This window comes from Coccomyxa subellipsoidea (genome assembly GCF_000258705.1).
Source record: "Coccomyxa subellipsoidea C-169, whole genome shotgun sequence".
In the NCBI taxonomy this organism is placed as follows: Eukaryota; Viridiplantae; Chlorophyta; class Trebouxiophyceae; family Coccomyxaceae; genus Coccomyxa; species Coccomyxa subellipsoidea.
The window spans coordinates 1,237,087-1,264,064 of record NW_005178042.1 but is presented as its reverse complement, the minus strand read 5'-3'; the positions used below and the strand labels follow the sequence as shown (position 1 = coordinate 1,264,064).

The following is a 26,978-nucleotide window of genomic DNA, read 5'->3' as shown; positions in this document are numbered from 1 at the left end:
CACTCACTCCATCAGGTCGTGGTTTGCAGGCACAGCAGCTATTGCGTCCACCTCGACAAGCAAATCTGGGTGGATGAGGGATGCCTCAAAGGTTGTTCGAGCCTGCACATGCCAAACAATGCATCCTCAATTGCCTACTATCCGTGACAATTGTACAGAAGTCACAGTCTACAAGAGACATTCCCCTTGAAGGCGTTTACATGTACGACCACATTGGCAAGACAGCATGAAAGAAACAATCACCGGTGCATGCTGGGGGTTGATCCAGTCCTGCCAGACTGCATTGAAGGCCTGCGCTCCTAGCCCGATGTCTTTCAGCAGCACAGTGGCCTGCAATGCAGAAGTCTCAGTCACACTTCAAGAGTGAAAGGAGATTAACATGTCCTTCTCCCTCCTCAGTTGATTAGATAATATTGGTGCTTGGGATGGTGGTCAAAAGGACATAGGAATGACCTGAGACACTGACCTTCATGATGTGGTCTTTGGATGACCCTATTGCTTTGAGCCGCTCATCAAGCTGCTGCAGCACCTGACAAAGCCAGCAATCGCGAGTCACTTCACTCACAACCAAATCTCCCTCTGACATGAGACAGGGTGAAATTGCACGATTGTCACAACTACAATCCAGGTGCTCCCACCTGCTCTGTCTGGGCCGTGTAGTCCTGCACAGAGTGTTCTGCTGCTGTCTGGCCAGCAATGTAGGCTGTGCCTCCATAGATCACATGATTGTGGAAGCGCGTTGGGCCTTCAAGTGGGCCGCTTGTGGGAGCGCCGCGCTTGATTCCTGCCACCTGCATGACAGCCACATAACATTGAATCAGAGAAGATACAGGGCCAAAGCAACAGCTTGCTGTGTCCTCCGAGAAAGGCCGCTTCGCATGCAGTGCACTCTTTATGCGCCATGAGCTGTGCCCCTCAGCAGAAATATATGTTTTATAAGTTTTGGGCACTGCTGATGAGCCCGCCAATGAGCAATCCCACTACAATCTTCCAGAAGTCAGCACCACCATCCATCTCATCATTGTCAGCAGCCTGTGGTGCCTTGGCCTGTGTTTATCGCAAAAGTAGATCAGCTTTAAGTGAATGCAGGTTTGAAATAGGATAATGAACCTTATGAGATTGCTAACTGCCACAACTCAGAAATCGCATGTAAGGTCTTCAGCGCACACTTGATTCCCTCCTTTTGCCTGCTGTTCCTTCTCCTGCAGAGCCTGATGCAACTCCCCTCTTCCCTGCCTTCCTGCCCCTTTTGTGCTCGTCCACAGTGCTCCGCTCCTCTTGCATGGACTCAGGCTCACCATCGCCGTTGCCCTCCTCTGCTCCAGGCTGATCCTCCTCCAGGGGAATGAAAAACTCCTCCGCTGCATTCCCCTCTTCGCTCGGAGCCTCCTGCTGCTTCTTCTCCAGTGATCCGCTCTCATCCTGCTGCTGGGGAGGGTCGGCTTTTTTGGGCCTGCCAGCGGGACGAGAGCCTTTCTGAGATCTGGGCTGCGATTGAATGTTGGAATCCTTGGGTGCACAGACAGCAGACAGCTCCTGCAAGGACCTGGTCTTTGTGGCTTTGGTCAGTGCAGCTGCAGCGTCCTTTGGTCCAGGTTGACGCTTGCCGCCGCTTAAGGCTGTGTCTTGGGGTGCCTGGCCGGACTTCCCGGACATCCATGTCAGCGTTTCAGCAGCCACCGCGCCTCCACCTTTCATCCGCTTCTGCAGCCGGCCAGCAACTGTTGCCGCGGCTGCAGCATCCTGGTCGCTTGTGGCTACTGCTCTTTTCTGGCTGTCCTGCTTCTGCTTCTTTGCATGCCTGTCCGGCGCTGCACCCGCAGGGCTGTGCAGAGCGCGCTTGCCCTGCGGCATCTCTGGTGCACCACCTAGGGCCTTTGCTGCGCCCCTCGCCCTTTGGGGCAGCAGCTGCTTCTTCTTCTTCTTCTTTCCTTTCTTCGCTGCAGCTTTCCCCGTTCCGTCAGGAACATCCTCCTCCACGAGGATTCCCTTGACCCTGCGGTGTAGGTGTCAAACACTGCTCAAACCGCAAGATGAAGGCATCAAACTGAAGGGGCATAAATCGTGAGGAAGGACTCACTCATGCTCTTCCAAGTCTTCACTGTCACCGTCTTCGTAGTATATCCTCCACAAGACCTCGTCCGCGTCGTATTCAGTCACCTAGATTGCAAATCAAGTCGTCAGGGAACCGGTATGACCGGGCGCAGTTTGTGCTATGATATACGTCAGCGATATCCGATGCAAGCCAGAAGTGAATCGAATGGTCTTCCTGCAATGAAAGTGAAAGGATTTGGACAGTGGACTCACCGTCCCTTCAAAAGGATCGCTGTAACCGGGAAATTGTTTTCTCACTTTTTTCCCAATGTACTCGGACATTGTTGGTCGAAACAATTATTTTGTTTTTGCGTCGAGCTCAAAAAGTCTTTTAAAGTCCACGAGGCTCGCAGCTCTCACCCTAGGATTGCTTAATCTGACTGAGATCAAGGAAGTGCACGGACTTGCGATCTGATGCTCTCCGTTGAACGTCCCTTTCGAACCGGTACGAGGGAAGCGAGCTTGGAAAGACAAGTCGCTTGAGCGTTTTAAGGCATATATTCTGGGTGGGAGAGCTTGGAAGGGCTGCTCCCCTGAGTCCTAGATAGGATCCTTATTCATGCAGCCACCACTGTGTTTGGATTCATGCATGAATTCATGAATGGGTCCATGATCTTCATTCCTTCTCTTCAACATGCTTATAATTCAGAGATCTCAAGGGCCTGGTGTTGCGCAAGCAGGTTGGCAGGCATAGAGATGAAATGTGTTGGAGTCCTACTATCGCGCCGACGTCGCGGTGCCCTACCTGCAATGCAGAACACATCATGCATGATGCACCTGACCGCACAAAAGACGTCACAGCATGTCTCAGCCGGATGCACGCGGCAGCTGAGCTCAGTCTGCAGTGAGCTCAAGCTAAATCTTCCTATTCCAGAGTAAGCTGATGCATGAATCAGCTCGAGCGATGCGTGGCCGGACAAGCGTGCGTATGTAATTACAATAATTATAATGCAGCATCCGATGGGTTCCTGATACACCGGTTCCAACAAACAGGGGATAATGAGTGGATCAGCCCCATTTACCACGGACATGGCAGTTACCTGAATTGCAGTTTACACTACTAGCTAAGACATGAACTTTGCTGGTAACAGGACAATGCTAGCAGCGCTGTAGTCTGAAGTGAGCCATGAACGACATTTCTAGACCCATCAAGGTACATCAGTGCGCCAGCCTCTAAACGTTTCCCGCAGTGTGCCTGCTGCAGACGTGATGCTGGGGTGAGGCCCCTGATATTCTCCTTTTGTGGCACTGGCATTTGCTGCGGCGAGGGCCTCTGCCATTCCCTTGGCTGCCCCTGGTGGAACCTGCCCGTTCCTTTCTTCCGTCCAGAGTTTCAAGACACTGGCCTGCAGGCACAAACAATGAATTCTGCACAGGGCCCTGCATGTGAAGCCTGGATCAATGCATAGACAAAATGCTTTCATACATTCTCGAGACCTACCTGCAGAGCACGGCCAAAGGAGAAGGAAAGAGCCCATGGGTTGCCCTGCTGCTCCTCGGCCAGCAAGTTTATTGCATTGAGGTACAGGGTTGCCTCCTCTTCACTCAAGCCTCCGCTGAGGAACATGATGCCTGGAATGGCAGGTGGCACACTCCTGTCCAGCATGATATTGCATTTAACGTCGTCTGCTTGAACATCAACTTCCATCTCAACCAGGAGGCTCAGCCTTGATGAAGGCTACGCACCAGTAATCCCTTCATTGTGCCCCTCAATAACAAGCTCACCTGCGCATTGTGTCAAGGGTTGCAATGGCAACATCCTCCTTGGAAGCCCGGTGAGGGGCGTCCGCGCCTGGCATGACCATCATTGGCTTCAGCAGCGTGGCTTCAAGATCCACCGGCCGCCGCCACAGCTGCGCCACACAGGCCTGCAACACCCGCTGCGACACATCCGCCGACCGTTGCAAGCTGTAATCGCCGTCGATCAGTATTTCTGGCTCCACAATCGGTACAAGATCGCATGCCTGCAGACACCCTGCGTCTTTTCTGAATGACTGGCTTGGCAGTATAAGTGGACAATGACTCTATGCAGATGTGCTCACGCATGCCACAGATGCCATGCATCTGTGGTCGGCTTCTGGGCAGTTGCATCCTCATCAGAAGCTTCACGCCTGCTCTCAGTTTCTAAATTTTCTCCACATACGCAATGCACACAGTTCTAGCCCGCATTGTAGGCACCTGAGCTATGGCAGCATACTCCGCCAGGTCCTCTGCATTCCTCTGGATGGCTGCTTCCGAGGGCAGGCCATCTGCCACTTTCAGGGCTGCTCGCCACTTTGTAAACCGCGCTCCTTGCTGTCTGTACTGCTTGCATTCGGCTTCCAGGGTCTCTAGCCCGCGGGTGCTGGTCTCACTGTTTGAGTTGGGCAGTGGCACCAAGCCCTGGAGACAGCATGCCTATTCAATAACACTGCATGATGCTGGAGTGGTTGTCCACACGATGCCCTGTCAGCAAGTCATACACTCCAAAATCTGGTCCAGTAGGAGGTGGTGTTACAAGACCTGGTCCACTTTAATGCCAGGCAAGACTCCACGGTCTAATAGACATTTAAAGAACGGCGTATTGTCAGAAGAGTTCTGGTATAAAGTCTCTTTGAAAAGAATTGCGCCAGATATGCTGTTGCCGATTTCTGCAGTGTAGAAGTTCTCCCGATATCCACGTCTGACATTCTGCACAGTATCTTCCAAATTCATGTGGTTGTTATTGCGTAAGCGCACGCCTTGGGAGTGCAGATCCGCTAGTCAAAGGTCCAGATCACTCTTGCAGATTCTGGGAAATAAGGCGGACCTCGGTGTTTTCCAACCCTGATTTTTCCAACCTTTTTCCAATGGTGCCAGTCGACTCGTCGCTGGCTAATATACCCTTGCCCCTGACCGTCAGTCGCTCTGCAATCCCCTTCAGACCGTTGTTCTCCATCTGGATATAACAAATGTGCGATGCTGCGATTGCACTACTTACAATTCAATCTAGAAATACAGGATGTCACTAGTACATGAGTCATGCCGAGAATTCGACAATCTGCTCATGGGTGCAAGCAGGATTATCTAGTCACCTTCAGTCATGAGGTCCATTCAGCCACTGCCAGAATCTTCGCTCCTCATTTATATTTGCAGGAGAGTCGGTGTATTTCAGAAAATAGTTCATGCTTGATCATTCCTTTCAAGATCAAGCCCAAAGGCATCAGTTTCCTATCCAAAGCACACTGTTGTTGGATGCAATGCCCCAGAGCAAAGCAGCGAAGCAAAGAAAGATAGGCGTAATAGCAAGTTCTTCAGCAATGCTATTGAAATATCGAATTCATTAGGAAGCCTCTGAAAGTGCTTGGATCAGGTTGGGATGACTGAGTCCTGGAAGCCTGTTCTGATTCTGATGAAAGGCCACCCTGGTTCTGGGAAGTCAACAGTGGCTCGCTGCTTATCAGAGCTGACACGTATCTGTATAATTGACAAGGATGACGCCCGAGATTGCCTAACATCTCTGCAGAGCTTTGCTGACACTACGAAGGTGCGCCAAAAGGCATAGTACGGCCTAGGTGGGTGCGCAAGACTTACAGTTTTAGAAGTCCACAGACTGAGAGTGCAGATAAAATATTTATGCTCTGCTGGCAGAAAGCAACAAATTTGTGAATTTACCCTTTTGATGATGACTAAATCCACTGTTGAATTCACAGGTGAATTTGAATGCATTGTCCTATGGAATCATGTGGCGGTATGCACAAACCCAGCTGCTGTGCAGAAACAGCGTGATAATAGATTGCCCACTGGCCAGGATAGAGCTCTTTGAAGAAGCCAAATGCATGGCTGAGCAGGCAGGCACAGATGTCTTTTGCTGCTCTTTAAATGATGGCATGACAGTCGATTTCAGTGTCATGTGAGAAATTCAGATATGAGCAAGCTGATTCCCCTGTGCAGGCTTCTGCTATTCTCATTGTCGTGGAGTGTCTTGCATCGGATGTCGCAGTGTGGCAGTCGCGACTTGAGGCACGGGCATCAATCGAGGCTGACACGAACAAGCTGCATAAGCCAAATTCTTGGGCAGATCTCCAGGCCCTTCTTGAGCGGTATGGACGTCAGCCCAATACAAAGTTGAGACTGCATGCGCTGAGACATGTGCGTAAATTTCGATGATGACTGGTGCAATTGGTGCCAACAATCAGTTTGAGCTGTAGCTCACACCTGGTACAGCAGGGCTTCCAAGGTGTTTCTGTGCAATGCAGGTACAATGGATGCGACAAGTGGAATGGCACCACTGACATCGAAAATTATATTTCTATTGACACAACAACAGGACAGAGCCCACAGGAAGTTTCTGCAGGGCTTGTCAACACATTGGCATCCAAGGGGCTCGTACAATTATCGAGAGATGCTGGGCGCAGAATGTAGTTCTTGTGTTTCAGGATGTTGAGCCACCATATGTGGCAGCACCTGCCCATAAGATAGTTGAAAGAGGTCATGATCATCCTGAAAAAATTGCCCTAAGGCTTGGGTGAGGAATTGGGTCCTGAAATTGCACGGTGCACTTCACAGTCCAGGATTGAATCTGGATGACAGGTGGGCCTTGCATTTTGCTGCCGCATTCCAATACTTGCTTTATGTTCACAGGTTTTAGAAATTTATGGGAGGATTGATTCAATCACCAGTACTGTTGCTGTGCAGTGGCGCTGTGCACACGAGGCGTTACAACCCAGCTCTGGGTCGAGATTCTAGTGTACCTTCCCGAGTGCGACCGAGAGCTCGAGACCTCAGCACGTCAAAAATATCGCGGGATTTCCCTGTCGTTGAAAGACGCCTGTTGTATTTGTGCCAAACACTCTGGAAATCAATCAAAAGTGACGTCGGCGGACGACTAACTTATGGCGTGCCGACGGATGACGTGGCAGATGCAAACATGTGAGAACTTGCGACTGTGCTTGCGACTTGATCTCCAAGATTTCACAAGTGTAACTTTTGATGAAGGAGGAAAGTAATTCTAGTGCATTTGTTTCTCACAATGCAGCGACTATCACGTTCAGCGCAAAATTTCCATCTGGTCAAATTAATTGCGAACTTTAAAAAGGGGACACAGCTTATACCAGAGGGCGTTCAGCACGTTATATCAATACGGCAATTTAGACCTACAAAATGTGTCAAAACATTTCTGGAATTACCGTTGTGTCAGCATTCCAGATCGTCGTTGCAGCGGGGATTCACACAAGGGACAGCCAATCCCAAGAATGTCAAAGTGAGGCACAAAGCACTGGTTTAATAATGTATCTGGCCCATTTCTGATTTTGTAGCGTGCACGGATTCCTCAGATTCATCATCTAGAACTGCTCTCAGATATGTGACACCTAGCTGAAAGCATCGTGGCATTGCCAGGAGTGCCGGAGACTCCACACGCTGCCTAAAGCAGCATCAGTATGCAGCCGATCACCTGCGCAGAGGGGGGTGCACCAATGGAGGCCGCCTGGCGGTGTGTGGGAGCACCTGCTGCCCAGGAAGCAGCTCAGGTGCAAGGCGACAATGGCTGCTGAGCCCAGCAGCATGCTGGGCGCCAGTGCCCAGAGGCTCACCCAGGTGCTTTTCAATACTGCTAGCTTCCATTCAGCTGGCACAAGTATATGCCTTGCATTGGCACCTTTATTGCTGCACAATTGCATGCATAAGCCAGCATGGCATGAAGGGAGGTGCTGGGGGATTGCAGGCCAGCGCATCAAGCAATCCCCTTGGAGCGGGGCTGAGCAGCGGAGCCAGCAGGGCGATATCGCTCTGGCTGGGCGGCTGTGCAGCCTGGGTGTTCAGCATGGTGGTTCTGGGTGGCATGACCAGGCTCACGCGCTCCGGCCTGTCCATGACAGAGTGGAAGTTCACTGGGGAGAGGGCTCCCAGCTCACAGGTCTGCCCCACAAGATGCACCCATTCCTTAGCCTGGCTTATAACTTTTTCCAGCAGATGGGACTATCAAGCATAAGGGTGCTCACAGCTCAGCGATGAAACTGCAGGAGGATTGGGAGGCACAGTTTGGCAAATACAAAGCCTCACCCGAGTACCAAAAAGTGAACAGGTGTGCTGACTGCTCCATGCTCATACAAAACCTCTTTTTTTGATTACTGTGCGCTCCTATTCTCTCGAATCTGATGGCCTTCTGGTCAGGTACAACGGTAGTACATAGCACCGTCTTAATACAGTTCCTCATGTGCTCAGAGGCATGAGCCTGGAGGAATTCAAGTTCATTTATTGGATGGAGTACGCGCATCGGATGTGGGGTCGCGCGCTGGGCGTCGTGTTTGCGGTGCCGGCAGTCTACTTTGCCGCGCGCGGGTGGGTGAACGGCCCACTCGCGCGGCGGCTCGGCCTGCTCTTTGCCATGGGCGCCACGCAGGGCTTTGTGGGCTGGTGGATGGTGCGCAGTGGCCTCCAGGTCCGAACTCTTCTTCTTACCCTCTTCTTACTGCCTCATGCCTGAATGTGGCTTTGCTGTGCCTCATGCGGCTTCTGTCTTAATGGCATGGACCCTCTCCAATGGTAGTGAATTGTGTTCCTCTGGTCATTAGTGGCCGGGTGACCTTAAGGTGGGGTACCCCTATGACAGCATGCATAGCAGGGATTGCAAAAAACTGGCTGGGCTGAAGCAAAGGTGTGAATTGTGTAATCGGCCTGTTGAAATGCGCAGGACACCAAGACGGAGTGGGATGTGCCGAGGGTGAGCCCCTACCGCCTGGCTGCGCACCTGACATCAGCCGCCATCATCTATGGGACGCTGCTGTGGACGTCGCTGTCCCTGGCCTACCCGACCTCTGCAGCCGCAGCCGTCTCCGCAGACAGCGCCATGACCGCGGGAGTGAACGCCCTCCGACGATGGGCGCACCCCGTCGCTGGCCTCATTGCCATCACCGCGCTGTCAGGTGCGCTGCTTTCACCTTTACTTTGCATGTGTCTGCCAACGCCTGTTGGGTGCCTCTGTTGAAGCTTGCAGAAGGACCTGCCCCTGATATACCATGCAAGCTTTGCACGAACAGAAGAGGCCTGAGAAGCAACGCGCGAACGAATAAGCTCTCGTCCTGTGCATAGCTGAAGATTGTCAATCATGCTCATGGGACAAGAGCAGATGTGTATTGTTGCACATAGCAGCGCTAAAGGAGGGTTGTGAACTAAGCAGGCGCGTTTGTGGCGGGCATGGACGCGGGGCATGCGTACAACACGTTCCCTCTCATGGGAGGGCAGCTAATCCCCGAGGAGTACTGGGCGCTGCCAGGCTGGCGCAACGCGTTTGAGAACACAGCCGCCGTGCAGCTGCACCACCGCGCGCTCGCGCTATGCACGCTGGGGGCCGTAACGGCTCTGTGGGCGCGCGCGCGTACTTTGCCGCTGCCGCTGTCCTCCCGGATGCTCGTGCATGGCATGATGGGCATGGCTGCTCTGCAGGTGTGTGAATTTTCCCTCTTACCCTCCTGCTCAACGCTTTTTGTATCTCTCAAGCTTGATGCTTCTGCTGCACTTTTTGTTAATACATTTGTCACGACAGAGGTGTGTAACAGACCTGCAGACTACTGCCATACGTAATGATATCTTGATGTTGAAAGCGAGGGAGGATTGGGAATATCTTCGGTATGGATTTCAGTTGCCCCTGCAGCGAGCTGACCCTGGCTCTTCCTTCATGTCTGCATCTGAATTCTCCTAATTTGCCGCCGGAGCGTTCAAAGTGCTCACGCATCGGATGTGTGCAGGTGGCTCTGGGCATCACGACGCTGCTGACCTATGTGCCTCCCAGTCTGGGCACAGCGCACCAGGCGGGCGCTCTCACGCTGCTCACACTGGCACTGGGATTGCTGCACACCCTGCGCCATGGCCCAGTTGCGTCTGCCAAGTTTGGCATGGCCTCCCAACTGGGCACCCCCGCAGTACTAGCCGCAGTGCTTGCAGTGGGGACAGCCGTCACTCAGTTCTCGTGATGCCTTCCGAGCTAGCTTGTAGCATTTCCATGTCTTGTATCATAGGGCCTTCTAGATTCTTACATAGATTACTGACAATGACTACTTATTGCCATAGCGGGGTTCTGTCTTAGAAGCGACTTCTCTAGGATCCCAACGTCTGCATACAGAAGGCCTTTTGTTTCCTATCTAGATCTCTGAAGATGGGATTCTGCAGCAATTGTGCTGCCAAAACGGGCAAATGTCTCCTTTCCAGTGATTTAAGGGGGTGTACTTAAAGCCAGACTTCACCTCATAAGTGCAGCTTTCTTTGTAAGAAATTGCAGACTGCAATGTGCAGTTTGATATATATCTGTGCAGGTCAGCACAGAAAGTGTGCACAATCATATGCACAAACCGAATTCTTATTCAACAGCAGATTCGTGGGTCTTGGCGGGCTGATCTGAGGCCTGCTCCCAGATGCTGCCCATAGTGTACGCCGCCAGTTCTGTCACTGAGACTGCACCATCCTTGGCAATGAAGAACATTCCAGGATCGTCGCCAGCTGCCATGTCCCCTCGGTAGATCCTGCACGGCTTAAATAATCAACGCATGTGGCAACAAATGTGCATGTAGACAGCCATGCAAAGAGGAAAAGGGCTTTCTTGTGAGTAATTTCGAAATGCGATACCTTGTTGTGAGTGTCTCGCCAGCGCCAGTGAAGATCTCCACGGCAGAGTGGTCAACGAGCACTCTCAGCTGAACAGCATCTCCACATATCTCGATGGGCCCTCCAACTCGCTTGCTGACTGCATCCCACCCAAAAGATAGCGTGTTGCTGTCCCATTGGGTGCTGAAAATCACCTGTCCATCACATGCACCATCCTCTTATTTTCATGCCTTCACCTCTGCCAGTGCCCGGAAAGAAATGATAGTCCCAATGCAGTCTCTTTCCCTACATGCGCAAGACAACATCAACAACATCATCAGCAAGCATCTGGACAGAATTGCTGCATGGCCCTAAACAGACCGGCGCACCTCCAGAGTGCGCGCCTCCCAGTCGACGACGGCAGCGGCTGCGCACGGCTCGTCGGACTCGGCGTCAGCGCGCAGCCACGCGCGCAACACAATGCCGGCGGCAGAGGAAGCGCCGCGCGACAGCCGGAAGCTGACGTCCACAGACGGGCCCCTGATCTGCGGCAGCGCGGCGGCTGCCCCGGCTTCAATGCTCAGGCTGCTCAGATGCACTCCCTGCCCCTGCCGTAGCTGCTCCAGCTCTGGGGCTGGCTCCTGGTGCAGCCGCCCTCCTGATCCAGGAGTGTCGCTGTTCAGGTGTGAATAACAAATCTATGGTAATCATAAAAATTTCATCAGGGCTTGGCTGGCTATACTTGTGAAGCTCAATATGGCTTCACACGCAGAACGTAGCGGCCTTAGGACTGGTGTGCAGCAGACGCCAGGTGAGATGCACTTGGTCTTAGCCCCTTAACGCCGCTGGCAGGCGCAAAACAAAGGACATTTTTTCACAGCTGTTTCCCTTTTTAACGCCCCTGTTGAGCAAGGGTCACCTCGCAGGGTGAGGAGTCGAGGCAGGGAAAGGCAGCCGGCGTAGTCAAAGCCGCCACCCTTGCGCAGCTCCTGCAGCCAGGCCAGCATGAGCGTGCGGCCCTGCCCGTCCACAAATGCATTGGGTGCATACAGGATGTCTCCCAGGTCCAACCTGTGCGGCCCTGGCGCACCGATTGCAGAACACCTCTCAACCTCTGTGCTGGATTTACCGCTCAGATCTGGGGAGTAAACTCAAACTCATCCCGTTAGCATGTCACAAATCACACACAGAAATTTTGTCTGCAAGGAGGTCCAATCTAATTGTTATAGCGCATAAATGGTATCAAGCCGTACATAAGTGCTTGATGTTGGTTGTTGGATGCATGTCCTGAAATTGCCGGGATCACTATTAAGGAGACGTTTCGAGGATGGTAGATGGCTAATCATGAGTTCAAGTCCTGATCCCAGCACTTTAAAAGGGGTTCCCCTTTTGCCCTTTTACTATTTTGGCAGAGCTTGAGATATGCAACATTCAAACCTGATGCTATCTCCACATTGAAGCTGTCGTTGCTATGTTGGCCCACCCAGTAGAGGCAGGGGTTGGTCGGCCGATCTTTGCGATAGTGCGGATAGGGTGAGATGCACATGACATGTGCACTTCCTGCTGCCCCAATACCTTTGGCCACTTCTCCTGCAACAACACAAGCTTGGTGCTCAGTTGACATCTTCCACTATGCAGCGTGCAATTGTACATCACCAAGAAAAATCTTCAAAGGTATTAAAACTTCTTGCAGTCGAAGCAGTGGCTCCTCACCAGCAGTGTGTGGCAGACAGACGAAGAATGGACACTCCCACATTTCACCCAGATCCCATTCACCGCAAGGTCTCGACTTCCCCTTGATGAAGGGCCCAGAGCAACTCCAGCCTGCAGCAGAGTCGGCCTCTGATGCTCTTGAAGAGCGGGACACTTGTGAATCAAGTAGGCGAATGAATTTGGTAATTTCCAGCTGCCACATGATTGCTCCAGTCACTTTTGCTGGAAGACAGCACGCCAGATCAGGGCAGCGCCAGCAGAAAAGTCGGGAGGAGCAGATCAATCTTCACCATCAAGGAGGTTCTCAGATGTATAGAGAAGAAGGGTTCCTCCCTTCCCCTTCACTCCGCTGCCCAGCAGAAGCTTCCAGTGCTTCCCATCAACCCCACGCTGAATGATGTAAGGATCTCTGAACCCCACCAGGCCCTCATTTGGCGGTGGCAGCTCGATCACTGGCCTGCTCTGTTTGGTCCAAGTGACCAAGTGATCATCACCTGCAGACACCACATGATATTAAATCACTGCTTTCCTCAAGGACCCCAACATTGGGCATGTATCGGCATTTCTTCGATCGTAAGTATGGAGCACTCTTGTTTGCTGACCTGGACTGCAGACAGCAGCACACTGGCTCTCAATCATTTGCAGGCCCAAGTCTGACGCTGATGGGGGCAGGGGCAGGCCTGGGTTCTCCCGCAACCTGGACATACACAGTCATAAATGCCCATCTCTTGGCAAAGCGAGCCTGCATGTATGCAAAATGTGGCTAAATGAGCGCTTTGCTGACCTGACAGCTGTATACATGATGACAGGCGTGCCATCGCTATTCAAAGTACTGCAGCCCGACCAGCAGCCTGCTGCATCGAATTTGTTGGGGGTCGGTTCCAGTGCTATGGGCTCGTGTGCCCAGTGCACCAAGTCTGCGCTGGAGGCATGGCCCCAGCACATGGCCCAGTCCCACTCGCTGCTGCCCACCACATGCTGGTAAAATCTGCGTCCAAGAATCCAGGTCGAGTCTATTTGAGCACTGCAACTCCAAAAGGCAGGAAGCTATGTGGATCACTTCTGATGATAAATGGTGGTTGGAGGCGATATCATACATGTGGTATCGTCCTTTGTACCAAATGGGGCCATTTGGATCATTCAGCCAGCCAGAGCGGGGCATGACATGATACCAAGGCTTGTCTGGGTCCAACAGCCATGAGCTTCCAAAGTTGCTGCGCTGGCCCTTGTCTGCTGTCATTGCCAGCTGTCTTACACGCAATGTCCTGAAATAGACAAGGTCACATTTCAGATATCTTCACGAGCCCAGCGGTGGACGCAGTAAGCGTTGATGATGCACACCTAGGACCAACTTGAACGTGTTTTGGGCTGCTCCAGACATGCCTGTTCGAACGGAAAAGTATATTTCTTCCTTTCAGTGATTGAACGGACTGCGTCGAAGGGCTAGAATGAATCAGAGACTGTTGATGGAATGCAAACATGGACAGGATGAACTCCGATGTAGAGTAAGTTGCACATCAGACAACTTCAATGTGTGGAAAGGAATTTTACAGTGGTTCTAATAGGCTATAGTACAAGCTTTGCACCTGGATCTGATAGAAAGATCTCATGACTTGACATCGGAGCTGCCAGGAAGGTGGCTGGGGGGCCCGCTTCCGCATATTGGAAGCTATGGATCCCGGTAATCCAAGCTAAATTTCGCCTCATCTGAATATATGTCGTCACTGCTTCAGAGAGGAAGAATTGATTATTGAACATCAGTTCCAGATCCCGAGGGCCATATGGCTTTGTGAGGTGTGCAAAGTATATGACCGACATTTGCTGAGCAGACTCCGCATAAGTCAGGGCATGACTAGGGGATAGCAACCTATTTATATGATCAGGAGTATCACAAGATTCTTTTGGAGATGCTAGTGAGGTGCACACATTTGCTGGGCTCATCAGCCCTGAGAATGCCGAAGTGGGCATTGGCTAGGAGGTGTGCAGATGTAGTTCTTTGGGATGAAGCAAGAGGACATCAGAGCAGATCCTTTGTGTCTGTTCAATGTCTGCATGCAGCAACCCCCCAATGCAGACTTCAAAAGACGCCCAGGTATGGTATTGCCCAATTACAATCTCAGCTGCATTAACTACCTGTGGCTCAATTTATTGACTGCTACTTGTTTACTCATAGGTGTAACTTCGGTACCGTGACCGCCAGTGCCACAACGCAGCAGCGACGGAAGCTGTTGTTGTACAGCAAGGAGGGATGCCACCTATGTGATGGGCTCAAGGTACCTCTTTGCACTTATGTCATGACGGCGTCGTGTAAGGCTAGCAAATGTGATGAGCCTTCTTTGGCCGCATGTAAACTTGTGTTCTGCAGGAGAAGATACAAGCATTGCTGGACCGAGCACAATTCATGCCATCTCCTCTCACCGATGTTGATTTTGAGGTAATCCAATTCTGTTGGCCCAATCCCGGGGATGTTGCTCCTCTCCAAATCTGAAAAGTTCCTTATTATCGTCTGCAACTGAAAGGCGGAATGGACGCTCAGATACGGGATATCACAAAGGTACCAGCGTGGTGGGATGCATACTCTTTGACCATTCCAGTTTTGACCTTTGCCGATGCTGATGGCAGCAATGAGGTGAGTAATGTGTACTCCCACAGTTCTTCATGGAATCATTCATCACAAGGTGTTGAGACACCCAGACACTCATTTTGCATGGATGCTGCATGCAGGTGAAGGTGCCGCGGCCCTCACCAAGAATAACAACAGATCGCCTCGGTCAGCATCTTGAAAAGGCACTGGAGTCTAGGGAGCATGAGGCATAGTCACCATAAGCAGCAGACGCATGTTCTTGGGATGCCTGTGCAGTTGTGAGTTCGTTGCTGAATGCCAGTACGGCAGTGCCAATTTCAAAGGTCAGGGATCATTGTTGCCCAGCTCTGAAACTGTAGGTGTTATTGACAGTGCATCATCTAGATGGAACAGAGACCGCAACTGTAAACACATTAGAACCTTTTCCAATGCTACCATGCTACAAGTCAAAGACATCAAACTTGGGCTCGCCAAAGAGCTGTTTCTTGTCCACCGCTGAGAGGACCTGCATGCAAAGTGGGCAGATTATATCCATGCATTCTTACGTTCCAGGCAGAATCTGGATGGGGTATCAAAAATCCACAATTGTAATCACGGCGCCAGTGGCAGGCAAGACATGCATTACTGCAGGAGACGATTGATGAGAAGGAAAGAGGGCTGTGTCATCAGGATTTACCTTGCCGTTGGCCTTGTTGCTGAAGAGGGCCTTGACCACTAGATCAGCCACGTCCTCGCGGTTGATGGCGCCGCAGATGCTCTTGTCCTGAGTCAGCACTCCGCTGCCGGTTGGCGGCTCGTTCTTCAGGCCGCCTGGCCTAATAATGGTCCAATCCAATTGGCTGCCGGCAGCCTGCGAGCAAGAAGCACAAGCAACCTCATATATCAAAGCTGCCCAGCATCACGCTGTCATGATGTCCTGACTCCAAAATCGGCCATGTCCTTTTCAGAAAAAGAGGAATGCAGGCACCAAGGCAGAGCGAGCACCAGGCCTTACTGATACCAAAGAAATGCTATGGAGACCAAAGTCTAAAACTAGAAAATTGCATTCCCAACAGCACCGCTTGCAGTGGAGAGGAAATTTTAAACTTCGGATTGGACAAACCTTGAGCCGTTCCTCAGCCTTCTCCTTCTCCAGGAGCACCGGCTTGAGCACGTCGTAGACCTGGGAGGGCGGTGCATCTTTGCTGTCCCCTGTCCCGATCGACGTCACCAGCACAAACTTCTTGACGCCCTTGGCCAAGGCCGCCTCTATCAAGTTGATGTTGCCCTGCGCAACCACTTACCATTCAGTACACACACATTGCTTGGATCTGGCGAGTCCATTCAGGGGTAGATTATATGGCAGCCTTTACCAGCGGCTTTGTGTGCAGAAGCACCTTGCCTCTGGCAGGAACAGCGTCATATAACAATGCACGAGGGCTGCAAACAAAGATGAGACTATACTGCAGACACAGGAGAGGAAGTCATCCAACCTCCTCAGGCAAATCCAAAAACGGTGATTGTACTCACCTGAGAATCGGCGGTTGGGTCGCCGGGGGTGCCTCCAAGGGTGGATACCACTGCATCCACCTCCTCAATCTGATCAAATGCCTTCTGGATATCATCCTTATTGAGCGCATCCCCCCGCACGACAATGGCCATCATCTTCTCGATCTCCTGCCTGCATAAAATAATTCTCCCGGTCAGCCAGGCGCATGCCACTCGAAAGGATCATTGCCATCGCCATACAACACATGTCCAGGATACTGATGCCATTGCTCAACGGCAATGCTGACCGGGTGCGCTATGTGCATTGCATTCTTATCTGGTGCTACGCACTACGCTAGTAGCTCCAGGAGCAACCCAACTTTAAATAAGGATGACTTTGTGAGTGCACAGACCTACGGGAGTCGCTCCTTTGCAGCATCCACACCCATGATCCCATGTCCTTCAAGCGGCGTGTCACTGAGAGAGCCACACCTCCACCACCGGCCACAAGGATGCTGGCATTGTCAGGGTCTAGCGCCTCTGCTCTCACCATAACGGACCTGCTTTGAATGTAGTGAATGATGTCAGTATAAAGTCTACATACGGAGATCCACAGATATCATGAACTGGTCAGGAAAGCTCCAACAAGAGGCAGTGTGTCCTGACCTTCTTGCTGCCAAGCTCTGCCTTTGCGGCCTGCATGTAGCTGATCTCCATGCCTTCAATGCAACAGGCTGGCGGAATGTATGCTGCTTAGGAAGACCCAGAGAGGATCCTGCGACAAAGAGACTCAGAAACATATTTATGTGGATCACCTCAAGCCTGTGCACTGTCCAAGACTTCCTTGTAACTTTCTCACCTTGACAAATCATCTGAAACGTCGAGCTTTGTATTAAAAAATTTCAACGTTTGAACTCTATGATAGAACAATAGTGCGCTGCTTCGTTTACAATATCTTTGAGAGCTGAGCTTTGCTGCTGTTATATCTGACGGTGCGATATGGCCTCCCTTTGGATCAAAATATATTATAAAATGGTATGCAGCAATGTGAAATCAATAAAACATCCTTGACATCAGCTGCCATCGCCCATCAATCCTTTCGTGATCCAGCTTGTCAACCTCTCCGAAGGCGTTCCTCCTCTCTTTCGTCTTCCACCTTGGACCTCCTCATAACCGTCCTTTCATTCTTGGACAGATTGAGTGAATAACTGACAGCAGAAAGGGCCTTGTCGATGTTGTTTACAAGGCCCCTGTTCTCAAGCCACTTGCAGCACAAGGCCTGCCACCAGTGGGTATCTAGTACATCAAGATGTTCTTGCAGAACACAGAGCACCTCTGCACTACAACAGTACATCTCAAGAAATACATTAGAATTCATTCATAGTACCAGGTCTCCTCGCATACGGCATTTAGGAGGAAATGCGTTGGCCAGGAGGCTGGTGGTTGCAGCAGGTGGGATTTTTTAGCATGTTTCCACAGTAAAATAGCGACTATTTTGGTTGTATTGCACTGAAGTGCCTAATTATCCCCTATGTCTTAATGTCCTGCAGCGCCTACTCCAGATAGCCAGTCTTCTGCCTACCTGCCAAGCAGTACAATGAAGCCCAGCAGCTCGTCAGCTGTGGGCGTGTTCTGGCTCCTCCTCGTCAATCTGGTTCTGTATGCGGCGGACTACGTCTTCAAAGCCCCATGGGTCAGCAGCCTGTACTTGTGGCATCGCGCCCCTCACTGGTGGCAGTTCCTGACAGCAGCCTTCTGCCATGCTTCATGGGACCACCTCAGCTCCAACCTCTTCATGCTCTACACCTTTGGCAAAATAGTTGAGGAGGAGGAAGGCCCGGGAGCCCTCTGGTTCACCTACATCGTGTGCTCTGTGGGTGGGTTTGCTCCTCACATATCTTTCATCAATTTCAGCACAGCACTTCTCTTCTTTTGATACAGCAGTCTCTTCTGCACATGCTTGGTGTGTCAGCTATGTCTCATTGCAGATATGATGCCTTTAATGCAGGGGCCAGCGCGGCATCCTTCTTTGCGGATCCTGCTGCAACGTATTCACTTGGAGCTTCGGGGGCTGTGTTTGGGTTGTTTGCAGTGGCTGTGCTGCTCAAGCTGCGCTTTAACTTTCAGAAGCTGGTTGAGTGCCTGGTCCTGGGACAGTTTGTCGTAAAGCAAGTGCTCCAGGTGAGGCAGCTCTGTTGACAAAGTCATCTTGCTTTGTCTGTGCTTCATACATACAAAAAATATGTTTTTTATGTATGTTTCTCTGGTTTTCTGGAATTGCTCCAGTGGACGCTTCTCGTATCCTCCAGAACTGGTTCTTTCTGAGAAGCTTGTGGTCTGGGAAGCTTGTGATATCTGTCAGTGATATTTCTGCTTGATCTTGTTGACAGGAAGTGGTCAGTGCCCAGAATGGTGGAGCCATGATTGGAGCCTCAAAGGTTGGCCACATTGCACACTTGGCTGGAGCTGTCATGGGAGTGGCGCTCATATTGTTGCTGCAGAGGCTACCAGATCCAAATAGTAAGCAGCTGCCGTGACAGGGTGTGATACAGTCTGTTCTGCCTGCTGGTGAGTTCAGGAGCATTGTACCAAAAGTGTATTGTCTGGTCAAGAATGGACAGAATAGCTAGGGCACATGACATTGTGCTCTTTTCTTTTCTCAAGAGAATTGGGAAGTCTTTAAAGTCAATCGCGAGCCAGTCAAAAGAGATGTAAAATCGACACGATAACGACCACTATGCCTTACACTTGTTTAAATTATGCGGTTCTTTCAAAGATCACACACCAATTGCTCTTGTCATAGAAGGAATCGGATATGCTCACTCCAGGCACTTGCAGCACCAGAGAATTCAGCTCGCCCTCATCAAATAGGTGGTAGTATCGCTTGAACACCACTGTTCCCTTGGCCCTGTCTATCCGCCCATCCGGTGCACTCTCTGCTGATATCCCTGCTCTCCCCACCCCGGTGCGCCTCTCTGCAGCACCTGCCATGCCGCTGCCAGCGTCAGATACACTGCAGCCCAAGCCATTTCCGCTCTCTGGAGGTGGACTGGACACCACATGCTGCCCTCTGCTATTTATGGCTTTCTGAGTGCCAGGCCCCTCAGCAGAATCTGCTTGAGGAGCCGCCAGCGTCTTGGCTGCAGCTGCTGCCGCTTCCACTCTGTGCAGCGGAATGTGCCATGGCACGAAGTAATCCCCCCGCTGAATGCCCTCCTTGTCCCCTGCATGGACGACATCTTTCCTCACTCCTTTTTGGGGCCTTGTGGGGAGCAAGGAACATCAATTTCTTGCATACCTTGCCTGCCACCTTGAGGCAAAATGGGCTATTGCTGGGCCCCAGTACTAGACACTACAACTGCAGAATCTACTGATTCCTGGCCTGAACATCGTAAGAAACTTTGGGAGTACTGCTGCCATTGGGCGGGCGATCAGAGCAATGGCATTGGGGCTGTGGTGATAGTGAGGCCATGGGCAAGGGACTGACCTGAGGGGATGGGCTCCCACTTCTGCAGCTTGCCGGGCTCCTCCTGCTGGGAGGCCCACACGGTGACGAGCGCGCGGCCGCCCGGCCGCAGCACGCGTGCCAGCTCACGCAGCAGCCGCACCCGCCGCGTCTCGCTGCTGATATGGTGCAGCACCGCTATGCATACCACCGCGTCCAGAGCGCCTGCAGAGCACACATTTTGGCATGAACATCCCCCTGATCTGCTCCACATTCTGCTTTGCAACCTGGTTCCTGCGCCCAGAGGGCTCACATGTGTTGAATAGGGTGCACTAGCAACCAGCCACAAAACTCTGCTCGTCCCGCACCCCATCTTGGCCTCCTGATCGGTGCAATCCGGAGCAATTCATCTACAGATGGATCAAGGCAGCTATGTTGGGCGGCTGGGAGGAGAGGATGCACCTGATCTGTAGGGCAGATGTAGCCCGTCCGCCACTGCAACATCGCAGCGTGTCAGGGGGCCGGGCACAGCCGCCGTCGCCATCGGCCGCAACCTACATGAACAGTTGGACCGTTCAGTGGGCACATTTGGAGCCTCTTTCTTGCCTGGGAGCTTCCACAGGGCATTCAGTGCCAGGGGGGAAGGCGTGGGCTGGGACCTTCGAGCAGCTGTCTCTGCCAAGTTGGGGCTGCGGTCAGAGCCCAGCACGGCCACATCTGGGCGCACGCCAAAGTATTTGCCATTGCCACAACCCACGTCCGCCAGCAGAGCCCCAGACGGCAGCGACTGCAGGAATGCCTTCACCTGCACATCAGCACCCACACAATCATCACTCCTGCAACTTGGAGTGTTCACAACGTGACATAGGAGATGATGCCACAGCAGGCCTGCACAGCAATGACCACCTGAATGGTGGCGTGGAACTGGCCATAGCCTGCCAAGAAAGAAGATATCGCAGAGGGTACTACAGGAGCACCTTGGGCCAGATGGCAAAGCGTGTGGCGCTGAAGTGGGTGGCAATGATGTCATACACGCTGTGCACATATCGAGCCTCCATCTGCTCCAACTGTGTGTCATCCTCATCCCCCAGGCTGCTGCACTGCTGCGGAGCAGCTGCCGCCTCATGTGCAGATGCTGCACCCGGCATCCCTGCCGTGTTCCGCTGTCTGTCCTGTGGTGCCCCTTGCTGGCACTCTGACTGGGACATGACTGCAGCGCCCTCATCGTGTCCTTCAGCCCCGCGTCCAGAAAATTTCTTCGCTTTGCTGGATGCGCCAATTGAGGTGCCGCCATAATCAGAGCCACTGCCTGAGTGGCCCATCAAGGATGCGGTCCCGTTGCAGCTGCCCCCACCACTGCTTGGCTGCGCTTCAGACGGCTGAGGGTCCCTCGATTGCATGCCCTGCAGCAGCGCTGCTGCCTGCGCTGGCGCTGAGGCTGCTGCGCTGGGGGGCTGTACGCTGCCAGCCTGTACGGCCAGCGCCATGCGCGTGGGAGGCATGCCGCCGCCCTGGCTGTCACAGCTCTCCGGCCAGCTGCAGTCGCACGGGCTGCACCTCACCTGTGGCCCCACCAGCACTACAGGGTCAAAGAATGGCCCAGATCGCCAGGATAAATTATAAAAGCATCATTGTTGGGCCCATTGGACGTTATGTTGGCTCCATTGGCTGCACTGTCAAGATCAGCTTTTCTCGATAGGTACTGGGAAGGATCTTGCGGCCAGTGTATGGGTGCAGCAGTTGGTGGCGTCAGGAGCCATTGTGGGGGCAGTGATGGGGTAGAGGGGGCTCGCCTTGCGGAAGGTGAAAGAGACGCGGCGGAATGCGCGCGGGACGCGGCGGCCGTCGATGGTGTCAGCGCGGCGGTGGGGGATATAATGATGCCACGCAAGCCGCGCCTCCCCTGCCAGCACCAGCAGTGAGCGCCGCGGCAGCGCCAGCGGGCGGTGGTCCCCCTCGCGCCGCAGCTCCATCACACAGGGCCCCGCCAGCGATAGTGACAATATCGGCCCTGCGTGCACCCAAGCAAATTCAAGCTGTATTTGAATGTTTTTTTTATTTCAGTCTTCAGCTTTTGCGGCCAGCCGAGGCAAAAGAATGACAAAGAAATGCAAGTGCAAGAAGTTGATGCCTCCCAGGAGGGCTCACTTGGTGATTAGAGTGATGTCATGTGAAACAACAACCTTCATGAATATAAAAACACAGCATGGAGCAGAGGAAGGAGATGCACCCCTGAAGGCGGAGTGGGTGTCGACATGTGAGGACAGCCCCACTCCCGGCTGGTACTCATTGACAGTGAGCTGGTCAAACTGCACTCCCAGCAGCTGCTCCAGCCGCTGCAGCAGCCGCTGAGCTGCAGGCGGCAGCGGCCTGATCGGCTTACTGACGTCCACATTGCGCGCCTGCATGACACGTTGAGTAAGCTGCCCCTTTGAATTTTTTGATTGCTTCTGACTGCGCATGCCTAATATTGTGCGGCATGGATTAGTGGGGGGACCTGTATCTGCATGAGACATTGTCGCCGCACCCAGTATTCAAACTTGTAACCAAAGTGCTGCACTCGCCGCCTGGCCAGCGTCTCCCAGCATCCGTCCTCAACCTCGGCAAGGAGCTCCTGCACCCACCAAGTTCCGCGTTGAAATGCAAGTACTGGTGATGAAAAAAAGCAGAGCATGCTTCAATAGGTGCGTGGCTTGATCTGGGAGAGGCTTGGACTGACCTTTTCTTCCTCCTCTGAGACGAAGTCCTTGTGCAACTCCAGGCCAGGTATGGCGCATTGTTTGGCATCTGTATGCACTGGCAGCTGCTCCATCTCCTGTAAAGCAGCATTGCCTATGCTGATCTGGTGCGAGACAAATGATATACCAGAGAGCTGCAAAATATAGGATGCTTTCTAATCTACCTTCTCCTCCTTGAGATCTGCATACTTTGCTGCCAAGACTCTGTTGCCTAGCCCATGACATGGCTTCCCGTCGAGACTATGTAAGACGCCTTCAGCCACTCCTTCGTCATCAAATACAACAAAAATGTGCGAAAATGATTTTCTCTCTTGCGGAAAGATCACATCCACCGCACCCAGATGATTTAAAAAAGCCTCGACAGCCTCTTCAGTGAGCCCAACTGCAGTGCCACAGTTGCCTACAAACAAATACTTCGTAGGGTGCGTGTGTCTCGGTTTGGTAAACATAGCAAAAGTATCTACAGACGCGTTAGCAGCGATCATGCTTTTGAGGGGAAGAGATCCAAGGAACAGCAGCCGTGAAGTACCACCTTCCGCATTGCAGGAAGCTGCTGATGTCATGAACCTCATGATCTCAAGAGGTAATCGCCTTGCCTGAGCTTCCTCCGAGCGAGCTGAAGACAGTTCAGATACAGGACATCTTGGCTTCAACATGCACTGATTGGTTCCAATTTCTCTTATGTCTCTGCAGCTCAGCTGGCAGCTGCATTCACAGTTGTGGCATGCGCTAGCGCTGCGTTGTATGCCGTGCACAGGCACATACAACCCAAGCGTCTCAAAAGTTTACTTTGATGATACACAGAATGCATGAGCATCATTCCACAGAAGAACACATCCAAGATATAATTCATGGCAATCCTGCTGGGGTGGCTATCAAAGATATTGATATATGGCTTGGAGATGACATTGACAAAAGTGGCTTATATCAACAGCACTCAACGTGAAACAGCACCATTTGCGGCGCTGGCCTGCTCAAGTTGCTGTATCAATGCCTGCACATCCACCTCACTGCCGCCGTCCTGCGCTGCAGCCGCGCGCAGATCTGAGCTCACAAAGTCCTTGATGAGCCTGTCTGCCTCCTCTGGCGTGGCTGCTGCCTCCAGGGTGGACCCCAGCCTGGCGCCTGGCGCGCCATTCTGCCACCGCATCATGGTTGGGATGCCCTTCAGTTGCAGCACTGGGTGATGCCGTAGCGGGTTCTGCGGATCCTTCCAAACAGGCCGTGGACCCACCTGCGCTGATTTAAAGGCTCTTTACGCTCCAATCAATGCCATGTCTTGGACCCCAGAAAATTGGAACCAGGCAGGAAGCACGTGACAATGGAGTGCCAGACTCCCACATGCATGCAAGAGGGTCAGCCCATGGCTAGCATGCTAGATTTAATTTGGTTCGTAATCGTACCTGAACCTCGAGCAAGGTACCGCCAACCTCGGCAACGCGCGCGCGAGCGGCACCGAGGCGGCGTGCGCAGTCAGGGCACCATGGCACGCCTGCATAATTAAGCACCCCTTCAGCCAATGAATGACTCAGCAACTAAACTCACATCAGACAAAATGATATTTTGAGTGTGCAAGCCAAGCCCACCCATATCATGGAATATCCAACAAGGTGAGCCCAACCTGTCTCGGGGTCTGGATCTGCTGTGAAGAGGATGTAATGCGGTTCTGGAAGCCCAATCAGCCTTGCTGCTGCAGAGGGAAATTCTGATGCGCTGCAGGGCTGTGGATCGCTCGCAGCTGCCTCCTCAGAGAAGACGCCTAAATTCTCACAACACAGTAAATCACTCCGCCAGACATGACCCTTGCCTTGGGTAAAAATGCCTGAGCTGAGCGCTGCAGCTGCTAAACACAAGCCGCATGCAGGATGGGGGGTCACCTGTTGACAGGTACCGGTCCCCCCGGTCGCAGATGATGCACACTATGGTCGCGTTCTCAACCTCTGCTGACAGGCGCAGCGCTGCAGAGACCGCACCACCAGAGCTCACTCCTGCACCAGAACAACAATATGTCATATTGGCCATGCGCAACCCCTTTCCTCTGTCCGCGACTGGGAAGTATGCCACTGCATTGTGCCTAACACAAGGGAAACCCCTGGTTGTGATGCCACTCAATCCAAAGCAGCCTAAAAGCCCCAGATAACCACACTCCATTTAACCCGTCATAAATGGAACTAGACCCCACCTGCAAAGATGCCCTCCACCTTAGCAAGGGCTCTCATGGTCTCCTCTGCTTCCCTCTGCCCAATCTCCATCACACGATCCACTCGCTCTTCCTGCACAGCCATCATAAGCAGGGGTCAGCTCCCCATGCCTCCAGCAGAGATTCCATGTCAGTTTTATGGCACTAGGAGTCTGCCAGGGTAGGATGAAGGCAAGGAGTGTCCACCTGGAAGATCTTGGGCAGGTACTGCTTGGGCCAGCGCCGGATGCCGGCAATAGAGGCGCCCTCAGAAGGCTGCAACCCCACAATCTGGATGTCAGGGTTCTTCTCCTTCAGATACCGGCTCACTCCCATTATTGTCCCTGCACACCGTCCCCACAAGTGATCTTCATGCGCATATTGCATGCAATATATCATAATCATGAGCGACCATCGAACTTGATGGTCAAGTTTCAAAGCACACCTGTTGTGCCCATGGAGGAGACAAAGTGGGTGATGCGGCCCCCAGTCTGCTCCCAAACCTCAGGCCCAGTTGTCTTGTAATGGCTGAGCGGGTTGTCCAGATTGCCAAACTGATCAAGAACCACACCCACCCCTCTTTCCTGTTACAAGCAGCTCACATATCAGAGATTGCCCATCATGCGGCATGGACTGATCAGAAGGCCATCCAGCTGACACGCATCAATGTGAATACAGTACCTGCGCTGACTTGCAAAAGTATTCCATTACCTGCAGCTCGTGCGCCAAGTCCCTGGCCAGCTCCATCTTGCCAGCAGGCACAGAGATAAGCTCTGCGCCATATGCTGCCATCGCTGCCCGCCTTTCTTCTGACATGTTTGCTGGCATGATTAGCTTCAGCTTGTACCCTGTGCAAGCATCCAGCAGGCTCAAGATTACCCTGGTTTGGGGCTACGATCGCTGGATGTACTGTACCCTGTGCAATAACGATAGAAGTGCACAGCAGTGCCTTTGAGATAAGTACCTCGGATTGCTGCAGCCATTGCGAGAGCAATTCCTGTGTTGCCAGAGGTTGCTTCCACAAGAGTGTCACCAGGCTTGATCAGACCCTTCTGCTCTGCCTCAGCTATCATGCTTATCGCTGGCCTGTGATTCCACATGCAGTTGACTGACTCCGACTACTATCTTGATGCTCTGCCACTCAGTGGTGCTTGTCTGTGTGTGGCGCCAGAGTCACCAGGAGAAGATGAGCCAAGTCAAACCTCACCTGTCTTTTACGCTTCCAGCAGGGTTGTTGCCCTCGAGCTTTGCAAGGATAACCTTCGATGGGTTACTGCTCAAGCGTTGCAGACGAACAAGAGGGGTGTTTCCCACAAAGTCCTCCACAGTTGGGTATTCCAAGGCGCCGTTATCAGATGCGCTGGCTGCCACCTAAAATTTTGGCATCACAAACAGCAGTGGGCAGCTTGTATCCAGATATGTGCATGAAGTTGCTGCACTCGGTGCTTGAGGCAGACGTGTCCGAGAACCAAAAGAAGGAGAACGCCTTTATGTAACTCATACCTCATGCAACCTTTGTGACATTTCTGTCGATCTGGTTTGATGTCTGCAACGCTTAGCTGAGCCGTGACAGGGCTTGCGCAATCCTGCTCCGCTAGTGAAACAGATCTGGTGGTGAAGCTCAAGCATTCAACTGTAATGATCCTCTTGAGCTGAAGACAAGAGATCGCTTCCTGTATAAGATGACAAAGCCTTTTGAGCAATCTCTCGCGAGAATTTGTTGAGAGCCAAGGGAAAGTTTGGGGGTAGGCCTGCAGGTGGGAGCACGTGAAGGCATGACGTGTTAAGGCCACAGCTGGCACAAGTGGGTGGACTGAGACACCAGGTTGAAATGAATGAATGGGTGACACCCACATATGATAGAAGGGGTCCACTAGTATATCCTCTAATGTTCAAATTTTGAGCTGCAGTGCACCAATGGCTACCACAAAGTCGAATCTGAGATATATGCAAGCCTCGCCTATGAAACATTCAATGCATACAGCTTCAGCCGATCACCGGTACCGCAGCTTCACACAACATGTAGAATACCTTCAAGATTGACAACTTGGCCCCTCTGGGGAGGCGTGTAACACACGCACGACAACACTGCTCATGCAACTCTGATGCAGGCAACATCAACACTGCGTTTGCTTCTGGAACATCTCCATGGTCAGGTTGGCAGTGAATGCCGGTATTGACTTGAAGCTGCAACAGCACGAATTCTTCAAATCAGATGCA

General features: G+C 52.3%; 9 protein-coding genes across 9 annotated transcripts; 3 read left to right on the top strand and 6 right to left on the bottom strand.

Annotated features, from left to right (window-relative positions):
* Positions 1-3,242: 3,242 nt before the first annotated feature.
* Positions 3,243-5,011, bottom strand: COCSUDRAFT_11707 (fructose-1,6-bisphosphate aldolase; the record flags this gene model as incomplete). The annotated part of the gene is made up of 6 exons (XM_005651750.1): positions 3,243-3,440; positions 3,536-3,689; positions 3,820-4,058; positions 4,273-4,476; positions 4,597-4,764; positions 4,883-5,011. 6 exons carry the CDS (start codon positions 5,009-5,011, stop codon positions 3,243-3,245), a joined length of 1,092 nt encoding a protein of 363 aa, XP_005651807.1.
* Positions 5,012-5,216: 205 nt separating this feature from the next.
* Positions 5,217-6,993, top strand: COCSUDRAFT_52114 (hypothetical protein). Its single transcript, XM_005651749.1, has 5 exons — positions 5,217-5,599; positions 5,766-5,903; positions 6,007-6,155; positions 6,312-6,645; positions 6,751-6,993. Exons 1-4 carry the CDS (start codon positions 5,432-5,434, stop codon positions 6,475-6,477), a joined length of 621 nt encoding a protein of 206 aa, XP_005651806.1. The 5' UTR covers positions 5,217-5,431; the 3' UTR covers positions 6,478-6,645; positions 6,751-6,993.
* Positions 6,994-7,750: 757 nt separating this feature from the next.
* Positions 7,751-10,335, top strand: COCSUDRAFT_26626 (cytochrome oxidase assembly; the record flags this gene model as incomplete). The annotated part of the gene is made up of 6 exons (XM_005651748.1): positions 7,751-7,969; positions 8,076-8,137; positions 8,278-8,494; positions 8,747-8,978; positions 9,230-9,498; positions 9,801-10,335. 6 exons carry the CDS (start codon positions 7,751-7,753, stop codon positions 10,023-10,025), a joined length of 1,224 nt encoding a protein of 407 aa, XP_005651805.1. The 3' UTR covers positions 10,026-10,335.
* A 2,289-nt stretch (positions 10,336-12,624) lies between these two features.
* Positions 12,625-13,585, bottom strand: COCSUDRAFT_11333 (Arabinanase/levansucrase/invertase; the record flags this gene model as incomplete). Its single annotated transcript, XM_005651747.1, has 4 exons — positions 12,625-12,839; positions 12,948-13,042; positions 13,130-13,333; positions 13,443-13,585. The coding sequence occupies 4 exons, from the start codon at positions 13,583-13,585 to the stop codon at positions 12,625-12,627; spliced, it is 657 nt and encodes a 218-aa protein (XP_005651804.1).
* Positions 13,586-15,368: 1,783 nt separating this feature from the next.
* COCSUDRAFT_11144 (NAD(P)-binding protein) lies at positions 15,369-16,949 on the bottom strand (the record flags this gene model as incomplete). The annotated part of the gene is made up of 5 exons (XM_005651746.1): positions 15,369-15,434; positions 15,606-15,779; positions 16,032-16,196; positions 16,439-16,585; positions 16,806-16,949. The coding sequence occupies 5 exons, from the start codon at positions 16,947-16,949 to the stop codon at positions 15,369-15,371; spliced, it is 696 nt and encodes a 231-aa protein (XP_005651803.1).
* Positions 16,950-17,596: 647 nt separating this feature from the next.
* On the top strand, positions 17,597-19,122 carry COCSUDRAFT_31962 (rhomboid-domain-containing protein). The gene is made up of 4 exons (XM_005651745.1): positions 17,597-17,848; positions 17,947-18,273; positions 18,405-18,577; positions 18,787-19,122. The coding sequence occupies exons 2-4, from the start codon at positions 17,994-17,996 to the stop codon at positions 18,931-18,933; spliced, it is 600 nt and encodes a 199-aa protein (XP_005651802.1). The 5' UTR covers positions 17,597-17,848; positions 17,947-17,993; the 3' UTR covers positions 18,934-19,122.
* A 31-nt stretch (positions 19,123-19,153) lies between these two features.
* On the bottom strand, positions 19,154-20,989 carry COCSUDRAFT_83448 (hypothetical protein; the record flags this gene model as incomplete). The annotated part of the gene is made up of 5 exons (XM_005652315.1): positions 19,154-19,335; positions 19,884-20,066; positions 20,304-20,395; positions 20,501-20,646; positions 20,819-20,989. The coding sequence occupies 5 exons, from the start codon at positions 20,987-20,989 to the stop codon at positions 19,154-19,156; spliced, it is 774 nt and encodes a 257-aa protein (XP_005652372.1).
* A 2,377-nt stretch (positions 20,990-23,366) lies between these two features.
* On the bottom strand, positions 23,367-24,255 carry COCSUDRAFT_52112 (hypothetical protein). The gene is made up of 3 exons (XM_005651744.1): positions 24,201-24,255; positions 23,983-24,071; positions 23,367-23,813 (listed from the first exon to the last, which is right to left on the bottom strand). The coding sequence occupies exon 3, from the start codon at positions 23,730-23,732 to the stop codon at positions 23,517-23,519; it is 216 nt and encodes a 71-aa protein (XP_005651801.1). The 5' UTR covers positions 23,733-23,813; positions 23,983-24,071; positions 24,201-24,255; the 3' UTR covers positions 23,367-23,516.
* A 668-nt stretch (positions 24,256-24,923) lies between these two features.
* Positions 24,924-26,355, bottom strand: COCSUDRAFT_26621 (tryptophan synthase beta subunit-like PLP-dependent enzyme; the record flags this gene model as incomplete). The annotated part of the gene is made up of 6 exons (XM_005651743.1): positions 26,262-26,355; positions 25,966-26,129; positions 25,723-25,844; positions 25,470-25,606; positions 25,204-25,342; positions 24,924-25,102 (listed from the first exon to the last, which is right to left on the bottom strand). The coding sequence occupies exons 1-6, from the start codon at positions 26,280-26,282 to the stop codon at positions 24,924-24,926; spliced, it is 762 nt and encodes a 253-aa protein (XP_005651800.1). The 5' UTR covers positions 26,283-26,355.
* Between the last annotated feature and the right edge of the window lie 623 nt (positions 26,356-26,978).